Here is a 21,986-nt window from a genome sequence, read left to right as displayed (position 1 = left end):
CAGCTCTTTGAGTTTTTATTCATTTTTTTTTAAAGCTGTTTGAGGATCTGGGTCTCTTCTTGATAAAACTGAGGGAGAACACCATTGAAGAAATAAACCCCAGAGCATTCATGCTCAGTGTCATCCCTAGATACGGAACAACGATATTTGCCCAGAGCTTGTCAGAAGCACAGAAGTTCCCACTCCAGAGCAGGAAATGGAAAATTGGGAGGAAATGGAAAATTGGGTCCAGAAATGTGTGCTTCACCCCACTCTCCGAGCGGTGCTCAGGCACCAAGTGTGAGAACACTACTCATACCAGGGTTTCTCCATGGCTGTCCCATTGGGTTTTTAGCCAGATCATTCTTTGTTGTAGGGGGCTGGCCCATGCATTGTGCTATGCTTTGTAAGAACTGTTCTTCTACCCACCTGATGCCAGTACCACCTCCCTCCAGTTGTAACCATCAAACCTGTCTCCAGAGACAGGAGGTAGTTTGCAGGGCTGGAGAACATCCCTGGCATGCATAGGCCTTGGGTTCCAACCCTGGCTCTACCAGGTATAATCCTGGTGAACCCCAGCATGACTAGAGAGACCCCCTCCCATACACAAACACACACACACACACACACACACACATACACACATACACACATACTTTCTAAAATGTCCAACATTGGGGACGGGACAAAAAATTGCCCTCCACTCTTCCTTGGAGCTAATGATGCTGTTGAAAAGCCATCATTTCCACAATACCTTGGTAAATATTCCGAGCAGAGAAGATAGTACAAGAATCTTTCTAAAGGGCATTGGCCTACTATTCAGTATTGGACTTTGGGAGAAAATTTAATGAACTCCACTTTTACTATAAAATATTTAACTTACGTTTAGGGGTCAGAAGGGAGGGCATTTGCCTTGCATGCAGCTGACCGGGTTCCATTTCCAGCATCCCATATGGTCCCCCAAGCACCGTCAGGAGTGATTCCTGAGTGCAGAGCCAGGAGTAACCCCTGAGCATCGCGGGGTGTGACCCAAAAAGAAAAAAAAATAACATTTTAGTATCTTGGAACTTATAAACAAAAAAAATCACAAAGGAAATGAAGATGTTATTAGGGGACACTATTAAATCTGTTTTCCAGATATTGAACAGATGTAGTTGTAAGTAATATGAGTTTGTATATCATATATCTCGATTTGAGTTTTGTATAGCAAATGTAAGGAGATCTTTCTTAAAATACCATTTTTGACATATATTTCTTTAGGGTAACCTATTTTAAAATTTATGGTTTTCTGCTTAGGAACCAATACTTTAATAAGATCAACTTCATTTGGATTAGCATATATGAGTTGGTCAAATCCTCTATAATCTGCCACTGGTCATTTAGAAAGAGAATTTCATTCATGTAACGCTTACTTTGGCTTGCTGAAGGAGACTCTCAGCATCCCTATATTATGAAATTTTAACATTTTTTCAGGTTAGCTACAAAACTTTCAAACTAGAGAAATCCTAATAACCATTGAATGCAGATTTCAATGTATGTCTATACCTAAAGAATGAGAAACCTATTTTAAAAGTTGGTGTAAGGCTTGGGAAACAGCTGAGGAGCCAAAGGCATATCCTTGCATGTGCAGTGCCTGGAGTCCTATCTCTCCTGGGACCCCCACTCCAATACTAATGATTGTAGCCCTGGAGACCCCAGAGGCTGGAGTGGCCTTTAGGCCCCTAAACACTGAGAGACCCCCACACACATACCACCAAAATTAATTAAAATTGAAAGATGGCATTCTGTTTCTTTTCAAAATTAGTAAGAATAATGAATAATTAAGGTATTACAAGGTGTCATTTAATTGGTAGCTTTTATTTCATCTTCTCTAAAGTTAGAACCAGAAGTGCTCATACCTGATTGTCCAGTACCATAATTTTTCTGATTAACCAACCCAGAAGACAAAACTTGAATAACAGTAAAAGTAACCAAAGACGTGATAGGATGGTAATCCTTCTCCAGGACACCCCTCATAATCTAGCTATGTCTCTGCCTTCTTTTCTTTACCTTTTTCCTCCCCCTAATAAAATCTTTACTGAATTTGGGGGTGTGATAAGGTCGGCTGGAGGATAGTACAGCAGGTAGGATATATGCCTTGCACATGCCAACAGGGTTCAGTTCATAGACGATTTCTCAAGCACCACCAGGATTGATCCCTGAGCACAGAGCCAAAAAAAAGAAGAAAAAACGAAAAAGAATGTGAAATAGCTAAACACAGCTATAAACTAGCTACTATGTTTCTATATAATGATTTTTAGGTACTGTATTTTCAAATTCACTGAAGCAGAGATACATTGTCATTAGTCTTCTATTCCAATAGATGAAATTAATTCTGCAGTTCACCCAAGGAACTTTGTCTTTGTAACCAATTGTGACTTGATAAAACAATGAGCATTGAATTAAGCTGTTGAATTAAACAGACAAATTATATTAGCTAGGCAGTAAGCTCAGTGTAATTTTTTTTATTACAGCTGCATAACCTTAAGTAACTCGAGTACTTGGAAGTTCCACTGATATAAATATAAGAATCAAATCTGCCACATTTTCTCAGAGTCCTACCTTGAGATGTTATTCTCTCCTACTGTACCTGTAATTTTAATCAAAGTATCTCAAACCATTTCTCTAGATTTCTGATACAAAATATATAACCAATGAAAGGAGGCTGGCTATGGGATTAGGTTTGTGATCATAGCCCTGCCTCCTGGAGCCTGGTGAAGTCAAGTTTACTCACTGAATCTGGTTCTCCATATTAGTATGAAAACTACAGTGCTCATGACAGAGCTCTCTGCACCATCCGGTTCCTTGGGTAATTGTGAGGCAGCAAAGAGACTCGCTATTCCAGAGCATTTTTTGCAGCTCTAAACTGGTGCTTCCAGACACATCGCCAGTGAAAGGGGAGATGTTGTGCTTCCTCCTTGGTGTTCTTCCTGGTGTATCCAGACTAACACAGATGTAGCCAGTCTTACTAGATACTAAGACCATGACAATAATGTTTTCTTAGATAAAAATAAGAGTTCTTTTTTGAAAAAAAATTATACCTCTAGTCCCAATATTGTTAGGCTTTTTTTTCTTTAGGGCTTCTGAAAAGTATTTATTATGAAGACAAATTTTTAATATGTAGCAAATTGCACTGCAGAAATATCAGCAGAATTATCATAGTCTTTTATAGTAAGTCTCAGCTGTTTAATAGTTTATTTTCAAGTCAATAATTGTAAACATCAACTCAAAATATACGTCATTGATGTATTTCTGAGCCTAGGACACAATTTCCTGACTTAAATTAATTTTTTTCTATATGTAGTCATAGAAAATAATCTATTCTGAAGCAATCTGAAAGTACCAATACTGTTAGTTTTGACTCAAAGTAAGTTAAAAACCTTTTTTTGACTTGAGCTCATACTTGGAAGAGTGCAGTTCTGATAGTTCACTTAACCATATTTATTGAGCCCACAGAGTATGTATAGATTCTTTTTCACATTAATCTTAGTAATCGCTATGGGTGTGGGGTGGGTTTTGTTTTTTGTTTTGTTTTGTTTTTAATTTCAGTTCTGGCCAGGAATGATGGATGAACTCTCCGAGTTGAGAGAATTCTATGACCCAGACACAGTGGAACTGATGAACTGGATTAAGTAAGAGGATTTTTCTAACCTTTAACATTTAAAGTGCCATGTAAGAATCACTGTGGATCTCATTTGGGGTTTTCTTGGGGTTTTTTGGATTTGATTGCAAAAGGACATACACTCTTACTAAGTTATTCTTCAAAAGTTTATTTCTGTAAATATTTTTCATTCAAGAAATACTCTTTCCAACCACAATTCCTTGGAAGAAATAAAAGGAAATCCCACATAGAGAAAGAAGTAGAGTTGGTGGATGCATTTCAGACTTTGACAGAACTTGAAAGAAGGCTGTAGACCCTCTGCCAGGTTTATCTTTATCAGTTCCTATCCCTTTCATACCATCCGGATTTTCTTTTCATGTTGACACATAAAGATAGTCTGTCCCTGTTAATCATTTAAACATTATGGTGAAAACTATACTTAATTAGATTCATCGCAGATTTCCTTTGAACCACTTCCATTGTCAAAGACAAGGCTTCGAGGAAATTTAAAATATAGTAAAGGTAAAGGTAAAGGTAAAGGTAAAGGCCCTCCCGTTGATCGTCGATTTGCTTGAGCGGGCCCAGTAACGTCTCCATTGGAGACTTTGTTGTTACTGTGTCTGGCATATCGAATACTCTCGGTAGCTTGCCGGGCTCTCCGAGAGGGGCGGAGGAATCGAACTCGGGTTGGCCACGTTGGCCGCTTGTAAGGCGAACGCCCTACCACTGTGCTAGAGTTTTTCCTCTCTGAATACTGTACTCCTTCAGCGTTATAGTGGTTCTGACTTTGACCTGCATTTTGTGTCCCGCGTCAGAATGAAACGCGTGTGCTTGAAAGCTTTGTTAAGGAACTCTGCCTCCTGACCACAAAAAGAAACATTTCTTACCAGAGCCATATTCCAGTTGCCAGCAGTACTGTATTTTTCTGCTTCATAACCAAAAAGGAGCCCTGTAATTATTCACACATAAATAGATATCGCAAATCTTGTAGGACAGATTCAGAAAGCGTTGGCTGTATTATTCCCATCACTTAGAGTTTTAGTGGCCATATTGGCACCTGCTCTTGACTAATGTTTACTAACCAGTACAGTTTAGCACCACTTGTGTATACAGAGATGGCAAATATGGCTGATAGCTTGGGTCTCGTGAGGGCAATACATGGATTTTATAGAGATTTAATGTCTAAAAATATATATGTGCATTTGGTCTCAATGTCAGACTGAGTTTGACTAGATGCACTGAATATAATTTTTCATATATTTGCAATACTGAGAGGCCTAAGCCATGCTCTGTCTTTATTTGTTTAACTTTAAATCATGGCAGACAATTACAGAGTAAATAATTTCTTCTCTTTATAGGAAGAGGGTTAGTTTTTTTTTAAAAAAAAGAAAAGCTAATTACTTTTGCATTAACTTGTGAACTAGAAATTTCTGGCATGTTTATCTGAAGGTGAGGTGAATATTTTCAGCTTTTAAGATTGCACTGTTGTTGTGATGGGTGCCATGTACCCACTGATCCTGGACCTCAGCCTTCCGGGCCACCTGGATGCGCCTCATAATCATCTCGCCTCATTCCTCAACCTGTCCGATGCATCCTTCTGCAGTGCTCACATCATCCTTGTGTCAGACTGGTAGGCTGTAAGGCCTTGGTTTTTATGCTTTTCCTCACAGAAAGTCACTTAAAAGTATCATTTCTGGTTCTGAAAACTAGATGGGAGATCATTCAGATTATTCAGTCTGTTAGTCTATTGTTTCTCTCGCTGGGGAAATGATTCCTTAGATGATTCTCCTTTTACTATCAGTTCTCTCACTCGCTCTCTCTCATTTCTCTCTCTCTCTCTTTCTCTCTCTCTTTCTCTCTCTCTCTTTCTCTCTCTCTCTCTCTCTGTGTGTGTGTGTCTTTAGACACACATACTCAGACTTTTTAAAAATTCTTAGTAACTGAGGGATTTATATTGTGTTCAGGGGGAAAATAATGTTCCCATTGTGCTCTAATCTTGCCTGTTTCCCTGTAAAATTCTTCAAATCTAAATTATTGTTTTTGCAAAAATAGCTGCTGGGCATGTTTGTGGAATGAGCATAAGTGATGATGAATGTATGCCAAAAAAGGGTCTATTTAGACACTAAATCAATTTGTTTAAATCAACATTTACATCAGCTCTGGTTTGTAAGGCTTCACTTCCAAACACAGTGAGTAGATTTACTATTCTTCTAACTGCCCCGATGTCCTCTGGTTTTGAAACATAAAACAGGACCTTCAGCTTTCACTGACAGCGGTGGCACTGAGCTGTGCAGGAGGGAGGGCCATGGTCCAGAGTCGCCCCAAATGGGCCTCCGAGTCTGAAGGCAGTGCCAGAGCTCTGGGAGGACCCAGAACTGTTGAAGAGAGACCTTTCTCTTCTCCGACCTGTGGTCAGTGAAGGCAGTTACTGGGGTGGGAACTGACGCAGCTTCCACTGCAGGATGTCTGCCCTCCAGGCGGAATCAGGATGAGGACCACTGAGTTGCAAAACCCTAGGGACACCTGAAGTGACCCTCCATTCTGGGACAGGCAACTCTTTATGAAGTGCCACTTCAGGAAGCTTGTCCACCATTACCCAGTCTCTGCTTTGGGTCCTCAATGCAGGAGAAAACCAGGAGTCTGGAGGCTGGAGCGGTAGTATAGCGGGTAGTGCATTTGCCTTGCACACAGCCTACCTGGGTTCGATTCCCAGCATCCCATATGGTCCCCTGAGCACCACCAGGAGTAATTCCTGAGTGCAGAGCCAGGAGTAACTCCTGTGTATCTCTGGGTGTGACCCGAAAAGCCAAAAAAAAACAGTCTGGCCCCCACACCACTGTTAGATAACTAAGGATGTTCCTTTAGAAGTTCCCAAGATACTCAGCCTACCACCCCTCTTGCAGGGGAAAAATAAGTGTCCCAGAAATCTGCCTTCATTAATCAAACAGAACATGTGCGCCCCATTTATTAGAGGCTGTTGCTTCCCTGCCCCACCCATTCCAGCACCTGCAGGAGGTCGTATAACACTATTAAGATGATTGGCATCAGAACAGAGATTTCATTTCTGTGGAGATATTTAAAGCCTTGACGCCTGAAGTTATTGCCTCTCTGAAGTTGTATATTAATAGAGCTCAAAAGTTATTTCTCGTACCAATTATGCATATAGAGGACACTGCATTCTACCTGTCGGCACTCGGGCAAGCCACGATCACTACTTCTTCATTAGAGTGAATTTAGTTAAGTCTCCTCGCAGCACTTGGCCTTCTTTCTTTCCTCCTGCATTCTTCCCGTTGACCTTATTTCAACAGTTGTTAGAGGCTTAACAGATTTCAGTGGGAAAATGTTTTTAGAATTCTGATTTTAGAGGTGGTTTTTCACTTTCCTGTCTTTTAGCAATAGAGGTGGGTGGGCTTTTTTTTTCCCCCTTTCTTATCCTTACAAGAGTAAAAATTTTAATTTCAGTATAAAACCAAGAATTACTTAGAAGTTGGATTTCTCATTTATCTATGTGTTTCATTCTTCCCTGTGAGAACCAGGAAATGGGCAGAAGCCTTCTATCCTCAATCCTGGCCAACACATTCCTCTTCCTGTCTCATGCGTCATGCTAGGGTCCTGCCTGTTTCCTTGGCCGGCAGGTTGAAATGACTGTGTTCATGCTTGCCCTTTTTTGCTAGTAGTGTTTTCTGGAGACAAAGATTGAAAACTTGCCTTCTTTTTGTTCCTTTCTCTTACTGCTTTCATCAAAGCCCAGCTGGTGGTTTCCTTGGTTTTTTGTATATAATTAGAAAGCATGTTCACTTCAACAGGTCCTGGGCCCGTACATACACTTGGTGTCTCATTCTCATCCTCCTCATCCTCCATGTCCTTCACACCTTCATTTGTTTGGGCATTGTTTATTTGTTTATGAAACTGTTCCCTGACATTTTTTTTTCACATGGCATAGATCTGTAGATTCGACTATTTTGAGGTGTGACATTTTAACTGCTTGACTTCAGGATTTTTTTTTTACTAGAACTAGTCTCTACCCATAATGAAGACTGAATGCACATTATTTTCTTTAACGGGATGAGAAAATAAACCTCTCTTCGCATTGAATCAAAGTCAAAATAATTCAATATTTTAAACATGATCTAGGTAAAGTTCAGACCTTAAATGCCTGTAAGCCTCTTTTGTATTTTATGGATCACTTTGTAGTGTTTGCACATCTATAAATTTTTGAAGTGGAAAGAATATATTCATATGTTACGTTATAGTGCTCAGTTTACCCATTAGTTCAATTTGTTGAAAGTTGGGAGCTTCAAAGAGAAATGAGATTATTTGTTCCCAATGTCATCGGGCCTTCCTGAAATGACATTTAAATTATATAATGTAAATCCATTTGACCTGTGAGTCCTTGTCATTATTTAGTGACAGTTCGTGCAGGAGAAATTGTTTGCATGTTGGGCAGCTTTGCTTTGAAGCTTGGCAGAAAACTATGAAAACAAATTACCCTTCATTTTATACATCATTTGTTCAATGTTGGCAAAAATTGCTTTGTTTTTCTATAATATAGAGACATGTCATTCAGTGGTTAAAAGCACATTAAGCTCTTTTAGACACAGCCTGGATCAGGAAGGTATTAGTGAAGGGAGAATACCCAGTATTACTCACATCTGTCATAGCACACATTTTTACTTAAGGACAAAGAATCCCTTTTCCCTTTGTCGGCCTAGTTTATCATAGTAAAAACATAAAGACAGTGAACCTAAGTTGTTTTTCTCCATAGGGGCCACCATACCAGGTGGTGTTTGGGATTATACAGTGCCAAGGGATTAAACTCAGGCTTTGAACAGGTTACTAGTCTCTCTCTCTCTTTCTCTCTCTCTCTCTCTCCCTTTCTTTCTCTCCCTCTCTCTATCCCTCTCTCCCCTCTCTCTCCTTACCTTCTCTCTCCTCTCTCCCCTCCCTCTCTCTGTCTCTGTCTCTGTCTCTCTCTCTCTCTCTCTCTCTCTCTCTCTCTCTCTCTCCTCTTGCTCTCCCCCACCCCCTGCCTTAAAACCTGCATTTTTATCTTTGTCTTAATCGTCATCTTCTTCTCCTTCTCCTCCTTCTCTCCTTCTCCTTTTCCTTCTACTCATTCTTCTCTTCCTCCTCCTCCTCTTCCATGGAATCCAGGTCAGCTCCATGCAAGGCAAATGCCCTGTGCATTTGTTTGTTTATGGTCTTCTTCTTTAAAACCAGGAGTCTTGGTGAAAGGCTTAAAACAGTCCAGAAGATTGAAGCTTAGCAGTTTGAGCACGTTTCATTTTTCCCCCCATTATCCGACTCTTATTCAACATTAGAACTCCTCCTAGGATCTCTGGTGCTCTTAGGCACACTGAGGAGAGTGGCGTTATTCACTGCAATCGTTCCACCACTTTCCCTTCCTTCCCAGAGTATCTGGTGGCCTGCAGGAGGTATCAGTAAGCAGTGATAACCATTGACCTCAGATTGGACTTTCAAAAGCCAGACTTGAAGTTTCTTGAAGACCAGTTTGAATAATGAATAACTTACAGTTTTCACTTTCATAACTAAGGGAGCAGTGGAAGACTTTTGACAGTTTAGGATTTTGCTGCATCTTATGATTGAATGAATATGAGCCCCTAGTTGCTGGAGTTGTGTCGGGGAGTGTGGAGCAGTCAGCTTGGCATTCTGTAGGTCAAAAGGCTGTGCCCGGTGGGCAGGCTCCCCCTCTCCAGAGCTCGTGCCTCTGTCTTCTACTCTGCCAGACATGGCACCCAAAAGGCCCAAAGACAGCCACCTTTCGGCATGGATAGGTAATGTGTTTGTATCCATGTTTGCAGTAGCATGGTATATGCCAATTGAGAATCTCCAAAAGGAAGAAGGCTGGCTGCAAAAGATGAAGGCCTTTTCTTTAATATTTGTCAGTCTTCTCTTCCACTCTTCTGGTCTATGATAAATGAGGGCAGCACAGTATAATTGGCACTGGCTAAGTATTTAGTGAGTAGTCATTGAATAAATTGCATTTTGGAGACACATTCCCTGCGCACGTGCCTTGTTTTCATGTAAACCTTCGTATGTTTGTGGCCAAATGAAACAGCATCACAAATTCCTTGCAAAGTGTGGTGGGGGGTGGGGGTTGAGCAAACATCTGGTTGTCAGCATAGTGACAACCTATTCAGACAGAGCCAGGCTCACATAAAACATTTTTCTCTTGTAATCTATATTCTGGGCTCTCCTATGAGTAGGGATAATGCAAGCTGTGTCATTCCCTGTGTGCTCATTATAATTCTGTCCACTTTCTTTCATCACTTAAGAAAGATCATTGGAATTCGTGAAAGAGAATGTCATTAGTAGAAAGAAAATCTTGAATGTTTAAAAAAGTAAGTAATTTATAAGTATTACTATTGACCTATAAGGTATCTTGCTTCAATGACATCTAAAGCTTTTAATGGACTTTCTGTGGTCTTAGCATAAAACTGCAGGGGAAACAGCATCCTGTAAAGTAGCTTAATGTGGTGGGTTTTTCTTAGAAACTTTAGCACTAGAGCCAAGTTCTTGCTCTGCTCTTCCAAAACTCTCCAGAAGAATGACCTACTCTAACTATCTGCAGAATATGTTGAGTTTTTAATTAGATTTCACTTACCCTCGCAAGCATAGACTTCCCCCTTTCTTCCTTTCTTTCTTTCCTTCTCTCTTTCTCTCTACTTCATTTCTTCTTTTGTTCTTTCTTTCGTTCTTTCTCCAATACCCCTAGCAGTGCTCCAGGGTTGCTCCTTGCTCTGTGCTCAGGGATCACTCCTGGAGTGCCCAGGGGACCATATGTAATGCTGGGGATCTATCTAGGGTCAGCCACATGCAAGGCAAGCTCCTTTCTTGCTCTGCTATTTCTCTGCCCAAGACCCTCTTTCTTCACTCATGATTACATTTTGCAGTATTTTTACAGGGCCTCGCTTGGAAATTCTACAGAAATTGTACATAGAGGGGAATTCACTGAAGAACCTGAGCAGGAGAAATAGTACAGAGTTTAAGGGGTTAAAGCCTTCCGTGCACCAGCTCCACCAGTGATCCCTGAACACGGAGCCAGGAGTGATCCCTGAGCACCGCTGGGTGTGGCCTAGACCCTCTCTCCTCACTCCTCACCCATCCCCCACACCAAGAAAAGAACTACCACATTCTTCATACCACAGAGGCTGAGGAGATAGTGCAGCTGGTGGGACTTAACATGCAACTGGCTCAGGCAGGTTCCATCCCCAGCATCCCATACGGGTCCCCTGAGCACCACCAAGAGAGATCCCTGAGTTGCCTCCCCACAAGGAAAAGAAAAACAGTGGAGAGAAAGAAAAGAATACCTCATTGATTAGCAAGTGACTGTCACACTCAGATTCCTTTCTCTAGGAAAAGAGAAAAGCTTAGAAAGTCACCACACCTTGATGATAACTGGAAAATGAGTTCCTTGAAGCAGTGTGTGAGTGTCCTGCATTCATCTAAGATGCATCTAGCTAAGGAATATATAAAATACGCCTTTTTCCCCAAGTGAAATTTGGTACATTTCCATGTTGAGTAATTAGATATTTGCTATTTTGTAACCTCTTTCCATATTCTTTTGTTTTCACTAATTCTGTTTTTCTGAAAAGTAATTTATAGTAACATCTCTGATCTTTCTTTGCTGGCTTTAAATAGAAACCCTTGATAATGACTCATGATCAACTGCAGTTTCTAGCCTTATAATTTTTTATTTTCCTCAAGGCAGCCTTTTACATTTAATACAGAAAGCATTACCCATCTCTGGAGTTCTTTTCTTTTAAAATTCATTCTCCTCAGAGCAAGGTGGAAGAGAATTGGGGGTTTTAGCTTAGAAGATAAACTCAGAATACATCTGCATCCTATGGCAATTCTTCCTTCGAGCAAAACCATCAAAAGAGTATATTAGCAGCAGTCTTCCAGCACTGTCAGAACTGAGAAGCAAACACTGGTGAAATAGCTTGAGTGTAAGTCAGAGACCTTGCGATAGCCTCTGGTGTCTCTCCCTGACATTCAGTGCTTCCTGGTGAGCTGAGGAGCCCTGGGACTGTCACTAACTCTCTCTCTGTTGCTGACTTTGAGAACATCTTGAGCCGTGGTGTTAATTCAGACCCTGACCTCTTGTAGCTCTCACACACCGAGAAAAGCTGTGTTCGCTGGAAGCATGCAGCTGCTGGCCGGAGTCAAACTGTGCACAGGACGGACCTTGACCAACCACCCGCACTATGAGGACAATAGTCTGCGAGAGCGAACCAAAGCAGTAAGCTGTGTGTGTGTGTGTGTGTGTGTGTGTGTGTGTGTGTGTGTGTGTCGCCTACAGCCCAGGCTTCGTGCTGCCGGTGGCTTTGCAGAGGGGAGTGAGAACTGAAGTCAGGAGATGTCCTGGTTCTCATTTCCCAGGATGCCCAAATCCAGTGGAGGCCTAATGTTGATGCCACGTGGTCCTGGTGGGCAAAAAAGGGACTCAGCACCTTGCAGCATGGACTAGAAAAGGAAGGAAAAGGAGTACATGATGGACGTGCGTGTGGACGTGCGTGTGCATGTGTGTGTGTGTGTGTGTGTGTGTGTGTGTTTAATAGATTATGCAGCTACACAACTCAAAATTCAGGGAAGAACATCCCTCCTCCCTTGTCTTCCAGCTCTCAGGAGGTAGGTTGTATCACCAGGGTCTCATGTGCACTTCCACAAATATTTTAGACACATGGAAAAACCATGCATATAGCATTGTAAATATGCAAATGTTTATAATACAGCCTCTATACGATGATATAAATATGTACATAGGCAGGTATTTGTATTGTTTTCCTCTTTTTACCAAAGAAATATTATACTACATCTTGTTTATTTTGACACTTAATGTATGTTAGAGATCATCCCATATCGGATATTATTTAGTGTATTGACATTTTGCTTGATCGTTATAAAACTGCCTAATACTTTTTTTATTTGCCTGTAGCATATTTTATTTAACCATTTTGATTGTACCCCTGGCTTTTGCAATTATGTAAATAATACTCCAAATAATAAGCTTGTATATGCATCACTCCACATTGGTGCAGATGCAGATCTATCTGTGCAACAGATTCTGAGAGGTGGAAATTGTTGGCCTCGGGTTGAAATATTTGTCATTAAAGTAGTTTGGGTTTTTTTTTTCTGGGAGTGGGAGTGGGATAAGATGATTTTGGGGCCAAACCCAGTGGGGCTTGTTCAGGGCTTACTTCTGTGTGGTACCAGGGATTGAACCAGTGTTTGGCTGCATGCAAAACAAGCGCTCTGCTATGTCTCTGGCCTAGGTAGATTTTTGTTTTGTTTTGTTTGGGGACCACACCTAGCAGTTCTCAGGGCTTTCTCCTGGCTGTGCTCAGTGATCACTCTAGCAAGTTTGGGGGAATCATATGGGGTGCCAGGGATCAAACCTGGGTCAGCTGCCTGCAAAGCAAATGCCCAACCTGCTGTACTTGTTGCTCTGGGCCCAGATATTAGTAAGTAATCCTCTATCCAGACTGTACTAACTTAGATTCCAGTCCGTCGTGCCAAAGACTTCCTGCTTCTCTGTCCTATCCAGCAGTGTTTCAAACTTTTCCTATTTTTTATTGTCACTTTTTTCTTAATATATATTTATTATTAATTAAGAAACCCTGATTTATGAAGCTGTTCATAATTAGAATTGTTGCAGGCATACAATGTTGCAACAGAATCCCACCACCAGCATCCCCAGGGTCCCTGACACTCCCCAGCCTGCCCTTTTGGCAGGCGTATAACAGATTTATTACATATTGCTTAGGTAATAAGAAAGTCCAACAAAACTTAATGAAATGGCAAATGGAATTATCAGAAGATAAATCAAGTCAATTTGTAGTGATTAATTACTGTATGGTTTTAACCTATGTAAATACGGAAATTCAAATCATTTAATATAATAGAGTATACTGTCTATTCTCATTTACATAACTAAGTTTTCGACTGGCGTCTAAAATATATTGCATTAAATTTTATTTTGTACTTGAACCTTATTGCAGTAATCATCATATTTTCCCTGTCATAAATGAGGCTTCTTTTTTTTTTTGGCCCCTTGGCAGACATATAACAAATTCATTTCATATTTCTTGGTCCAAAAACCTGAAAAGAATGGCAGATAGCATTATTAGAAAATAAATCAGTGAAAGTCCACTTGTCATGTGTGTTTTTAACCTTTCTTAATCCAATAGACTGGTCGCTTTTTAAAATATATATATCAGTCACTTCTTAAAGCTGGTTGTTAAAAAGGCTTGTTTTGGGGTAAGATGTGACTGGCTTAAGCAAATGATTTTTACTAAATCCCCAGTTAATTATGAAAATCACCTGAACTTAGCCTCCTCCTAAAATGGAAACTTTTCGATTGTCCTGTTTTTCTAGGAAGAGCCCCCAGGTTAACTCAGGGGAAGAGCAAAGGGCTCGCCAGACCCGTATCCCAGCAGGAAGGAGTCTCAAGAGCTGAGACGCAGGTGGAGGAACAACCTGTCAGATGCCCAGGGAGTCCTTCTGTACCCAGGGATGCCCTTCAAATCTGTGGGCTGCCTGTAGCCCAACTCTGATGCTGCTATCTGTAGGGTCACTCACCTAGCAGCCGTTGCAGTGGCCCACATCCCACCGTCCCACCCATCTGCACAGGATTGGGCTTGCAGAACCCAGTCTCCATGCTCAGAAACGTCACTCAAAATTACTGGGCATCCGTGAAGTAGCACTTGTCCCATTATTCCCCCAGCATCTCACAGCCTGTCCCGATGCTAAGTCCCAGAATGCAGAACACTGGACATTCGTGTCTTGGTGATAAAAGTGGGTGATATTGGTGATGAATGTGGGAAGGTGTCACCCTCCACTGAACTGCTATTGTGTGCTGTAAGCTGCCCTTTCTCAAGGAAGGAAGAGAGAGGTGGAGAAGAAAGACATGTAGGATCTCTTTCTGGTTCCATCAGGGACGATACTGCTGCCCAGCCGCTATCAGAAATTGGGTCCTCTTTCAAGTATATGTACCGTCACACCTGATGGGCACTTCTACTTGAAAGGCCCCTTTATTGGAGCTTGGAATAAGACACTTGTGTGTGGCTGGCCCTGGTGTGGTCCCAGCCCCACATATGATGTCCTGAGCACTGCCAGATGTGGCACCCAGACAGACAGCAACCCAAAGAGAAGCTTTGTTAAAAATAGAGACTGTATTTTCTTTACTCAGCTATAATTTACCTTGCCCAAGCATTATAAATAACTGGCACCTACTATGAATAGATTCCTAACTTGACATAGCACCTTCTAATTCCAAAACTAGTTGGCATGTAAATCAGATGGATTCAGTATGGGTCCTGCATCTTCTTCCCAGATTGGGCAGTGACATGGTCCCTTTGGAAATTCACATGCACATTTCCAGTCTGTGGGAGCACAGCGAAGGCCAAATCAGGAGGAAGGGGAGTTTGGCATCTCAGTCTTAGAGTCAGCCCTGCAGTTGAGTTATTGTTTTGCCCGATTTCCTTCTTATTTCATTTTGAAGGTTTATCAGATCTATGCCAAGAGGTCTCCTGAGGAAGTGCATGCCCTCCTGCGGTCCTTTGGTGCTGACTACGTCATCCTGGAAGACAGCATCTGCTATGAGCGGAGGCACCACCGGGGTTGCCGGCTTCGGGACCTGCTGGACATAGCCAATGGACACGTAAGCACATGCCCAGGCGTGCCACGGGACACTTGACCCAAAGCAGGGTCAAGATTTGAGGCGGGGGAGGGGGGAGCCATAGAGATAGCATAGTGGATAGGGTGTTTGCCTTGCACATGACCAACCCAGATTCAATCCCTGGCATCACATACGGTCCCCCAAGCCCACCAGTAGTGACCCCTGTGTGGACAGCCAGGAGTAAGCCCTGAGCACTCAGGTATTTCCCAAAAACAAAACCAAAAGCATTGATGGCTGGAGAGATAATACAGTGGGTAAGATGCTTGCTTTGGATATGGCCAACCCTGGTTTGATCCCCGGTCTCCCATATGGTACCCCAAGCACCACCAGAAATGATTCCTGAGTGTCAAGCCAGGAGTAGTTCCCTGCGTATCACTGGGTATAACTCAGGAAGAAAAAAAGAGAGAAATGATTTGGGGGGAATGAGAGTGATAGGGAAGGCACTTCCTTTCAGGCAGCTGACCCAGGTTGGCACCCTGTATGGTCGCTGACCCCATCAGGAGTGATTCCTGAGCATAGAGCCAGAAGTAAACTCTGAGCATATCTGAATGTGGTCCTGAAGTCAAAAAAAAGAATTTTTTTTAATAGTTGTTGGGCCTGAGAGATAATACAGAGGTTAAGGCACTTGCCTTGCATGCTCCAACTTGGGTTCAATTCCCAGCACCCCATATGCCCCCCCAAGCTCTGCCAAGGAGTGATCCCTGAGTGCAGAGCCAGGAGTAAGCCCTGAGCATCACTGGGTGTGCCTAACCCCCGCCCCTCCCAATGAAAAATAATTTTATCCTTGATATCTATGGAATTATATTAGGAATCAAGTATCATTTTCTCTAATTTTGAAGACTGTCCTAGCTTGGCACTTTAATGGTTACCACAGTGACAGGAGTAAGAACAGGGGCCCTGATCCCCAGGTTCACATCAAACCAAGAGCATTGTCTTTACATGGTTTCCATCATGAGGATTTGCGTAAATATTTTATTTTTGAATTATTATTTTTATTTCATCTTCGGGCCACACCCGGCTGTGCTCAGGGTTTACTCCTGGCTCTGTGCTCAGAGATCACTCCTGGTGGGTGTCGGGAGACCATATGTGGTGCGGGGGATCTAACATGAGTTAGCTGCGTTAGAGGCAAGTGCCGTACCAGCTGTACTATCTCTCCAGCCCTGCATAAAAGCACTTTAAAAGGTTTTATACTCTCAGCATACTCCAAATGTAATGCTATTATAAGCATCACCTGGATGTACATTAGGTCCCTAAACTTACTGGTCTTTTAACACAGTTTCTCTTTCTGTTGTCCTTTTGACCTTAAGGATGTGCTAATGAGCTTGGTTGTGGTCATCATTTTTACCACAGATCTGTATTTCAATTCAGCACCTTACATATAGACTATTTTACTTGTCAATTATGCCTCAATAAAACTGGGGTGAGAAGAGTATAAGGATCCGAATTTTTTTTTTCTTTTTGGGTCACACCTGGCAATGCACGGGGGTTACTCCTGGTTCTGCACTCAGGAATTACTCCTGGCGGTGCTCAGGGGACCATATGGGATGCTGGGAATCGAACCCGGGTCAGCCGCATGCACGGCACTACCCACTCCCCCTCCAGCCCCAGATCAGAATCTTTAGGCAGGGGAACTTAAGTAACTAAAAATGTTGAAATTGGGGGAGGTCAAGACCAAAGACATTCACATTGATTTCGTTTTGTGAATGACTTTTCTGTGTTACCTAATGAATTGGAGAATTTCCTTTGATTGCTGTAATTCTCTGCATTTTATTCTTGTGAGAGAAATAGCATCATGAGTCCCTAAAATTCAAGCCGAGTGTAGCTTTCGTTAAGGTGTTCACTCTTTTGGAGGGGACATTGTGGAGCAGATGGCCCAAGGTCATTAATGAATCATTCTCTTCTTTTGGTTTTGGGGCCACACCCAGCAGTGCTCAGGGCTGAGTCCTGGCTCTGCACTCAGGGATACTCCTAGTGGTTTTCAGGGGACTGTATGGGATGCTGGGATTGAACCCTCATTGTGCTAGGCAAACAGCACCCCAGCTGCTGTACTATCACTCTAGCCCCCTAACATGTCATTCTTAAGGAAACACAATGAGGGCTGGAACGATGACAGATGATAGCACAGTGAGTAGGGCGTTTGCCTTGCATGCGGCCGACCGGGGTTCTATTCCCAGCATCCCTTATGGTCCCCTGAGCACCGCCAGGAGTAATTCCTGAGTGAAGAGCCAGGAGTAACCCCTGTGCATCGCCGGGTGTGACCCAAAAAGCAAAAAAAAAAAAAAAAGCCTATTCCTCCCTCCCTCCCCCCCACCTCCTTGGGGTTTTTTTTTTTCTCTCTCTCTCTCTCTTTTTTAATTCTTTTTTTTTTGTTGTTTTGTTTTGGCTTTAGATGATGGATGGCCCAGGAGAGAATGATCCTGATTTGAAAATTGCAGGTCACCCTCGGTTCTGTGAAGAGGTCAAAAGAAACCTGCCTCCTTACCTAGCATACTTCACTAGAGTGTTTCAGAACAAAACATTCCATGTTTACAAGCTAGCCAGAAACAAGTAACAAAGCTTTCTGTTCAGTCTCTATTTTTGATACATGAAAAACCCATCATAATGAAAATTCAAGAGATATTTCCTGTGTAATTGGGTAGCCAGTACCTTAAAGCTGTGATAGGAATAAGTTCTACAGATGTTTACACAGTCACCATCTTTGAAAGTATCTTCTCCGAGCTTGTTGTTTGTGTCTTGTCTCAGTAATGTCTTTGGCCTAAATGTTCTTCACTTGATAAAAGTGATCTAGAATTTTGTTGTTGAGAAGAGCAATAAACATTTCACATGTAGCTCAAACAGCCACTATGTTGGGAATTTAGAGCCTGTTGAGGACTTGAAATAATGTTCAGTTGAATCAAGACAGGTATAGTTGACCTGGATTGCATTAGGGGGTCTCTGATTAGATTATTTAATATTGTTTCATTTGGTCTTAATGAAGACCAGTTGGTGGCTTTTTAAAAAGCTCTTTATTGTCCTTTATCACTGAAAACTTTCATAATTTTTCCAATTTTCATGCCTTTAATATTTTATAAAGCTTCTGTTAGATCTTTGTGTGTACTTAAAACTTTTTGTTGTGCTTTGTCTCGGATGGAATATGTATCACTTCAATAGTATTGTCACACGTTAAGAGTATGTGTATACATGCATGTGTGTGCATGTTTTAATCCTGAACACAGAAAACTGTCACAAGTTCCAAGTCTTAAAAGGACAGAATTGTAAAGTAACAAGTGGAATTTGTTACTGTTTGTTAGAATTATTATTTTAAAACTCATTGATACTATTTAACCTATCCTGCAAGTAAGATACTTCACCTTATTTCTTATTTAGATTTACTGGGTTTGCAAAATTTTATAGACTTTTGTTTTTAGCCTTTGTATTTTTTACAGCCTAGAATCTTGCAAAGTCTGAATATTTTTAAAATGTTGTATCTTAACTAATTCACTAATACAGTATTTTTGGCAGAGAGCATTTTCATACCAAGTTTGATTTATGGTCTCCTGTCTTACTGTGAGGGCCCTGGTAACATTATTATTATTTTCTTACGAAAAGGTAACCAAGTGCCTCTAAGTCATGCTTATTTGTAAACAATAAGATTATGTATATCTGCTTAAAAATGTTTTGATAATTGCTTTTGTAATTAATTTCTAATGAAGAGGACATGTAAAAGTTGCTGATAAAAGCATATTAAAATTTAAATCAAGATGGCTAGTGGAATTAACTTTCTCCCCTGTTCTTGCCAGTTGGAAATGATTTAAATGTTTCTCCTTGCCATTGCATTGAAGTAAATTACCATAGACATCAAGATGGATATGTCACATGTTCAAATAATTTTATATTCAGTTACTCCTTATTAAGCAGCATTCAGAGAAAAAAAATTTACACTGTCATATTGGGCTCAAGGATATTCCGCTTTTATCAAAATTTATTTAAATAAAAAATTGATAGTAGCTAGGTTATTAAATTATGCAACTGAAACTCCTGAATTTTATCTTTCCTATATCCCTTAATGAGGTTGGAGACCAATGCAGTTTAGGATAATACAATAATAAAACATTGTAATCAGCACTAAACTGTAATGAAGCCAGTAATGATGCCTGGCTGCCGTAGCTGACAGCAAGGGTCAGTGCCTCCTTCAAAGAGTGCCTTACTCGGATGACACCAAGCACATGTAAGGTACAACATGTCAGATGAGGTCACTTATTTTTTAAAATCCTACATATGACCTTCTTGGATATATTTCAGTTATTTTAAATAGCCCTGTATGCACTAATTTAAGCATTTGAGTATTTAGAGTATTTAAGCATTTGAGTATTCTCAATATACAAGGAACATCTCTATGCTCATCTTTCTTAAGTGACAGCATACATTAAAAACATCAATCTTTTTTTTTTACAGTTTAGGTGCCATTGTTGCAAAAAACAATTAGTGTTCAGTCTTTGACTAAGAAAAATATAAAGTGCCAAAAAATATTGCAAGACTGAAACCATAAGCTCTTTCCAGGACACTGTGATCACGTATAGTAGACATTTTGATTTCCTAATGACCAAATCTTGCAATGAACCACATTCAGTATTTTTAGTGCTTGTGAGTAGTCTGTTTTTAGGACCTTCTCACTGAAGTACAGAGGAGGAAATCGTGGAAAGATAACCGACTCTGGCTCTCTACCAGTCCAAAGCAGGTTGCTGCTCTCCTGAGCTCCCTGCCAACACAGACTTCAGTGATTGCATTGGTATTTAGCAGTACCCACAAATTGTGACTGGGTTTTATTTTGGGTTTGGGAGGGGAGGGAGTTGGACCAAATAACTTGATTTTTAATTCCAGAGTTAGCATTCAGAAGAACCTCTTAAATAAAATAAGTGCTCTTAATGAACTTCCGCTCACCTGAGTCACAAGACCCCTTGACCATCTCCATCCCTCTTGTAAGTTGACTATTTCCCCCAGCACCCACCGACCCCCTCAGGCTTCCTCCTTATTATTTTCTCACATGCCCTGTTCACTCTCTTAAGTTCTAAACACCAAAGTTCTCTGAGTCTTACTGCTTACTCTAAGTACACAAGTCAACACAAACCAAGGAAATATGGAAATAAAGAAGTTATTCCTATGAAAATTAACTACTTTAGAAAGATTTGATAAAGGTTGAGTTCTAACTACAACCACCCAAAAAAAAGCTTTTTAAATTAGGCATGTGGGAAAATATATTGGGAAAACAAAAATCTAAGAAAACTACCAGGCTTAGATTTTTTTTCTTATACATGTATTTAAAGATTTGTTCCATTTTTAAATGACAAACTGATCAGAGGATACTAAACATACCCCTCTCATGTGATTGGTATGGTTTATTAAGGAATAGAACTGGAACTGTTGATTGAGCCCTTATGCCAAGGGAAGGTCTTGGCTTTACATTAGAAGATTAGCAAATGAGTCTACATTGAAACATTTAAATTTACGTTCCCCACTTTCTTCATTAAATGACAAACTACTGATACTGATCACAGTGGTCAATAGAGATTCCAGAATTATTTTCTTGACCGTGATTATTAACTCTAAGTGTGTGTGTGTATGTGTGTGTGTATGTGTGTGTGTGTGTGTGTGTGTGTGTGTATGTGTGTATGTGAATGTGTGTGTGTGTGTTCGGGTGCCAAGAAAAATGTTTCTTCTGATTCCACATGAACTTTGTACATGATATAACACATTTAGAAGATCTTTGGCCCAAATCGACCTGAATGGATATTGAAGTATTTTATATTTTGTTTTATTTTAAACCTTGGCATTAATGGAATATTTAAATCTTCTCAGATCGTGTAACTTGGTTACTATGCTCCCAACTTCTTTATATATGACAATCTTTTGGCCTAGAAGAGAGTGCTTATCTGTTTATGGGGGAAAGACTTTTAAAATAAGAGTGGCTTACTTTCTTGTGGCAATTGATTTTCTGTATTCAACATCCTAAGGGTAAAATCTTACAAAGAGCTTTTATAATTTGTTGTACTGATTGTATGGAGATTGTATACTAAATAAAGCTCTTTTGAATTGCACAAAATGAATTTGATACATTTCTTTGAAGGTTAAAAACTAAGGAACACATATTAAATATATGCTAGAATACAGTCACTAAAGATAGGTGTGACCCAGTCTTAATAATACTTGCTAAAGTTAAATAAGTTTTGTGTGTCCCCCTGCCCCACCTCCCCACCATGGAATTTGGTTTAATATAACTTTGAGCATCAAGGTTATGGTTTAGAGGAAAATGCTGCTCTCACAGAGATAAATGCTGTTTGTTTTGACCTTTGGGAATTGTTTTGACTTTTTGTTTTTGAGTGTCCCCCCCCCCACCCCAGTGCTCCCGGTTTCTCCTGGCTCTGCACTTAAGAATCACTCTTGGCAGTGCTCAGGGACCCTATGGGGTGCCAGGGGTCGAACCTGGGTTGGCCACATGCAAGGCAAACACCCTACCGTTGTACTCTCACTCCAGCCCGCTTCTGCTTCTTGATCAAATTCTCAATCTTTAGTCATTCAGGAAGATGGGTGGTGGTCCATTTTTTTTTTGTAAAAGGTGACAAATTATTCAGAGTAGGTACCGGAATACAACATGGTGGTTAGGGTGTATCATGCACCTGGTCTGGGTTC

The 21,986-nt window shown here is 40.9% G+C and overlaps 1 protein-coding gene across 2 annotated transcripts in view; it reads left to right on the top strand.

Moving 5' to 3' along the window:
* The window catches only part of DPY19L3 (dpy-19 like C-mannosyltransferase 3), an 88,369-nt gene extending 66,976 nt beyond the window's left edge, over window positions 1–21,393 (top strand). For both annotated transcript variants that reach the window (XM_056136313.1, XM_056136314.1), the window contains 4 exons: window positions 3,568–3,650; window positions 11,750–11,882; window positions 15,144–15,302; window positions 17,710–21,393. In XM_056136313.1, coding sequence (XP_055992288.1) covers window positions 3,568–3,650; window positions 11,750–11,882; window positions 15,144–15,302; window positions 17,710–17,871 — 537 coding nt within the window. In that variant the 3' untranslated portion in view covers window positions 17,872–21,393. The remainder of the gene's footprint in view (window positions 1–3,567; window positions 3,651–11,749; window positions 11,883–15,143; window positions 15,303–17,709) is intronic.
* The last annotated feature ends 593 nt before the right edge of the window (window positions 21,394–21,986 follow it).

This window comes from Sorex fumeus, unplaced genomic scaffold, assembly GCF_029834395.1.
Source record: "Sorex fumeus unplaced genomic scaffold, SorFum_2.1 ptg000122l, whole genome shotgun sequence".
Taxonomy (NCBI): Eukaryota; Metazoa; Chordata; class Mammalia; order Eulipotyphla; family Soricidae; genus Sorex; species Sorex fumeus.
Note: the sequence above shows the minus strand (reverse complement) of the source record. Positions and strands in the feature narration are given on the sequence as shown.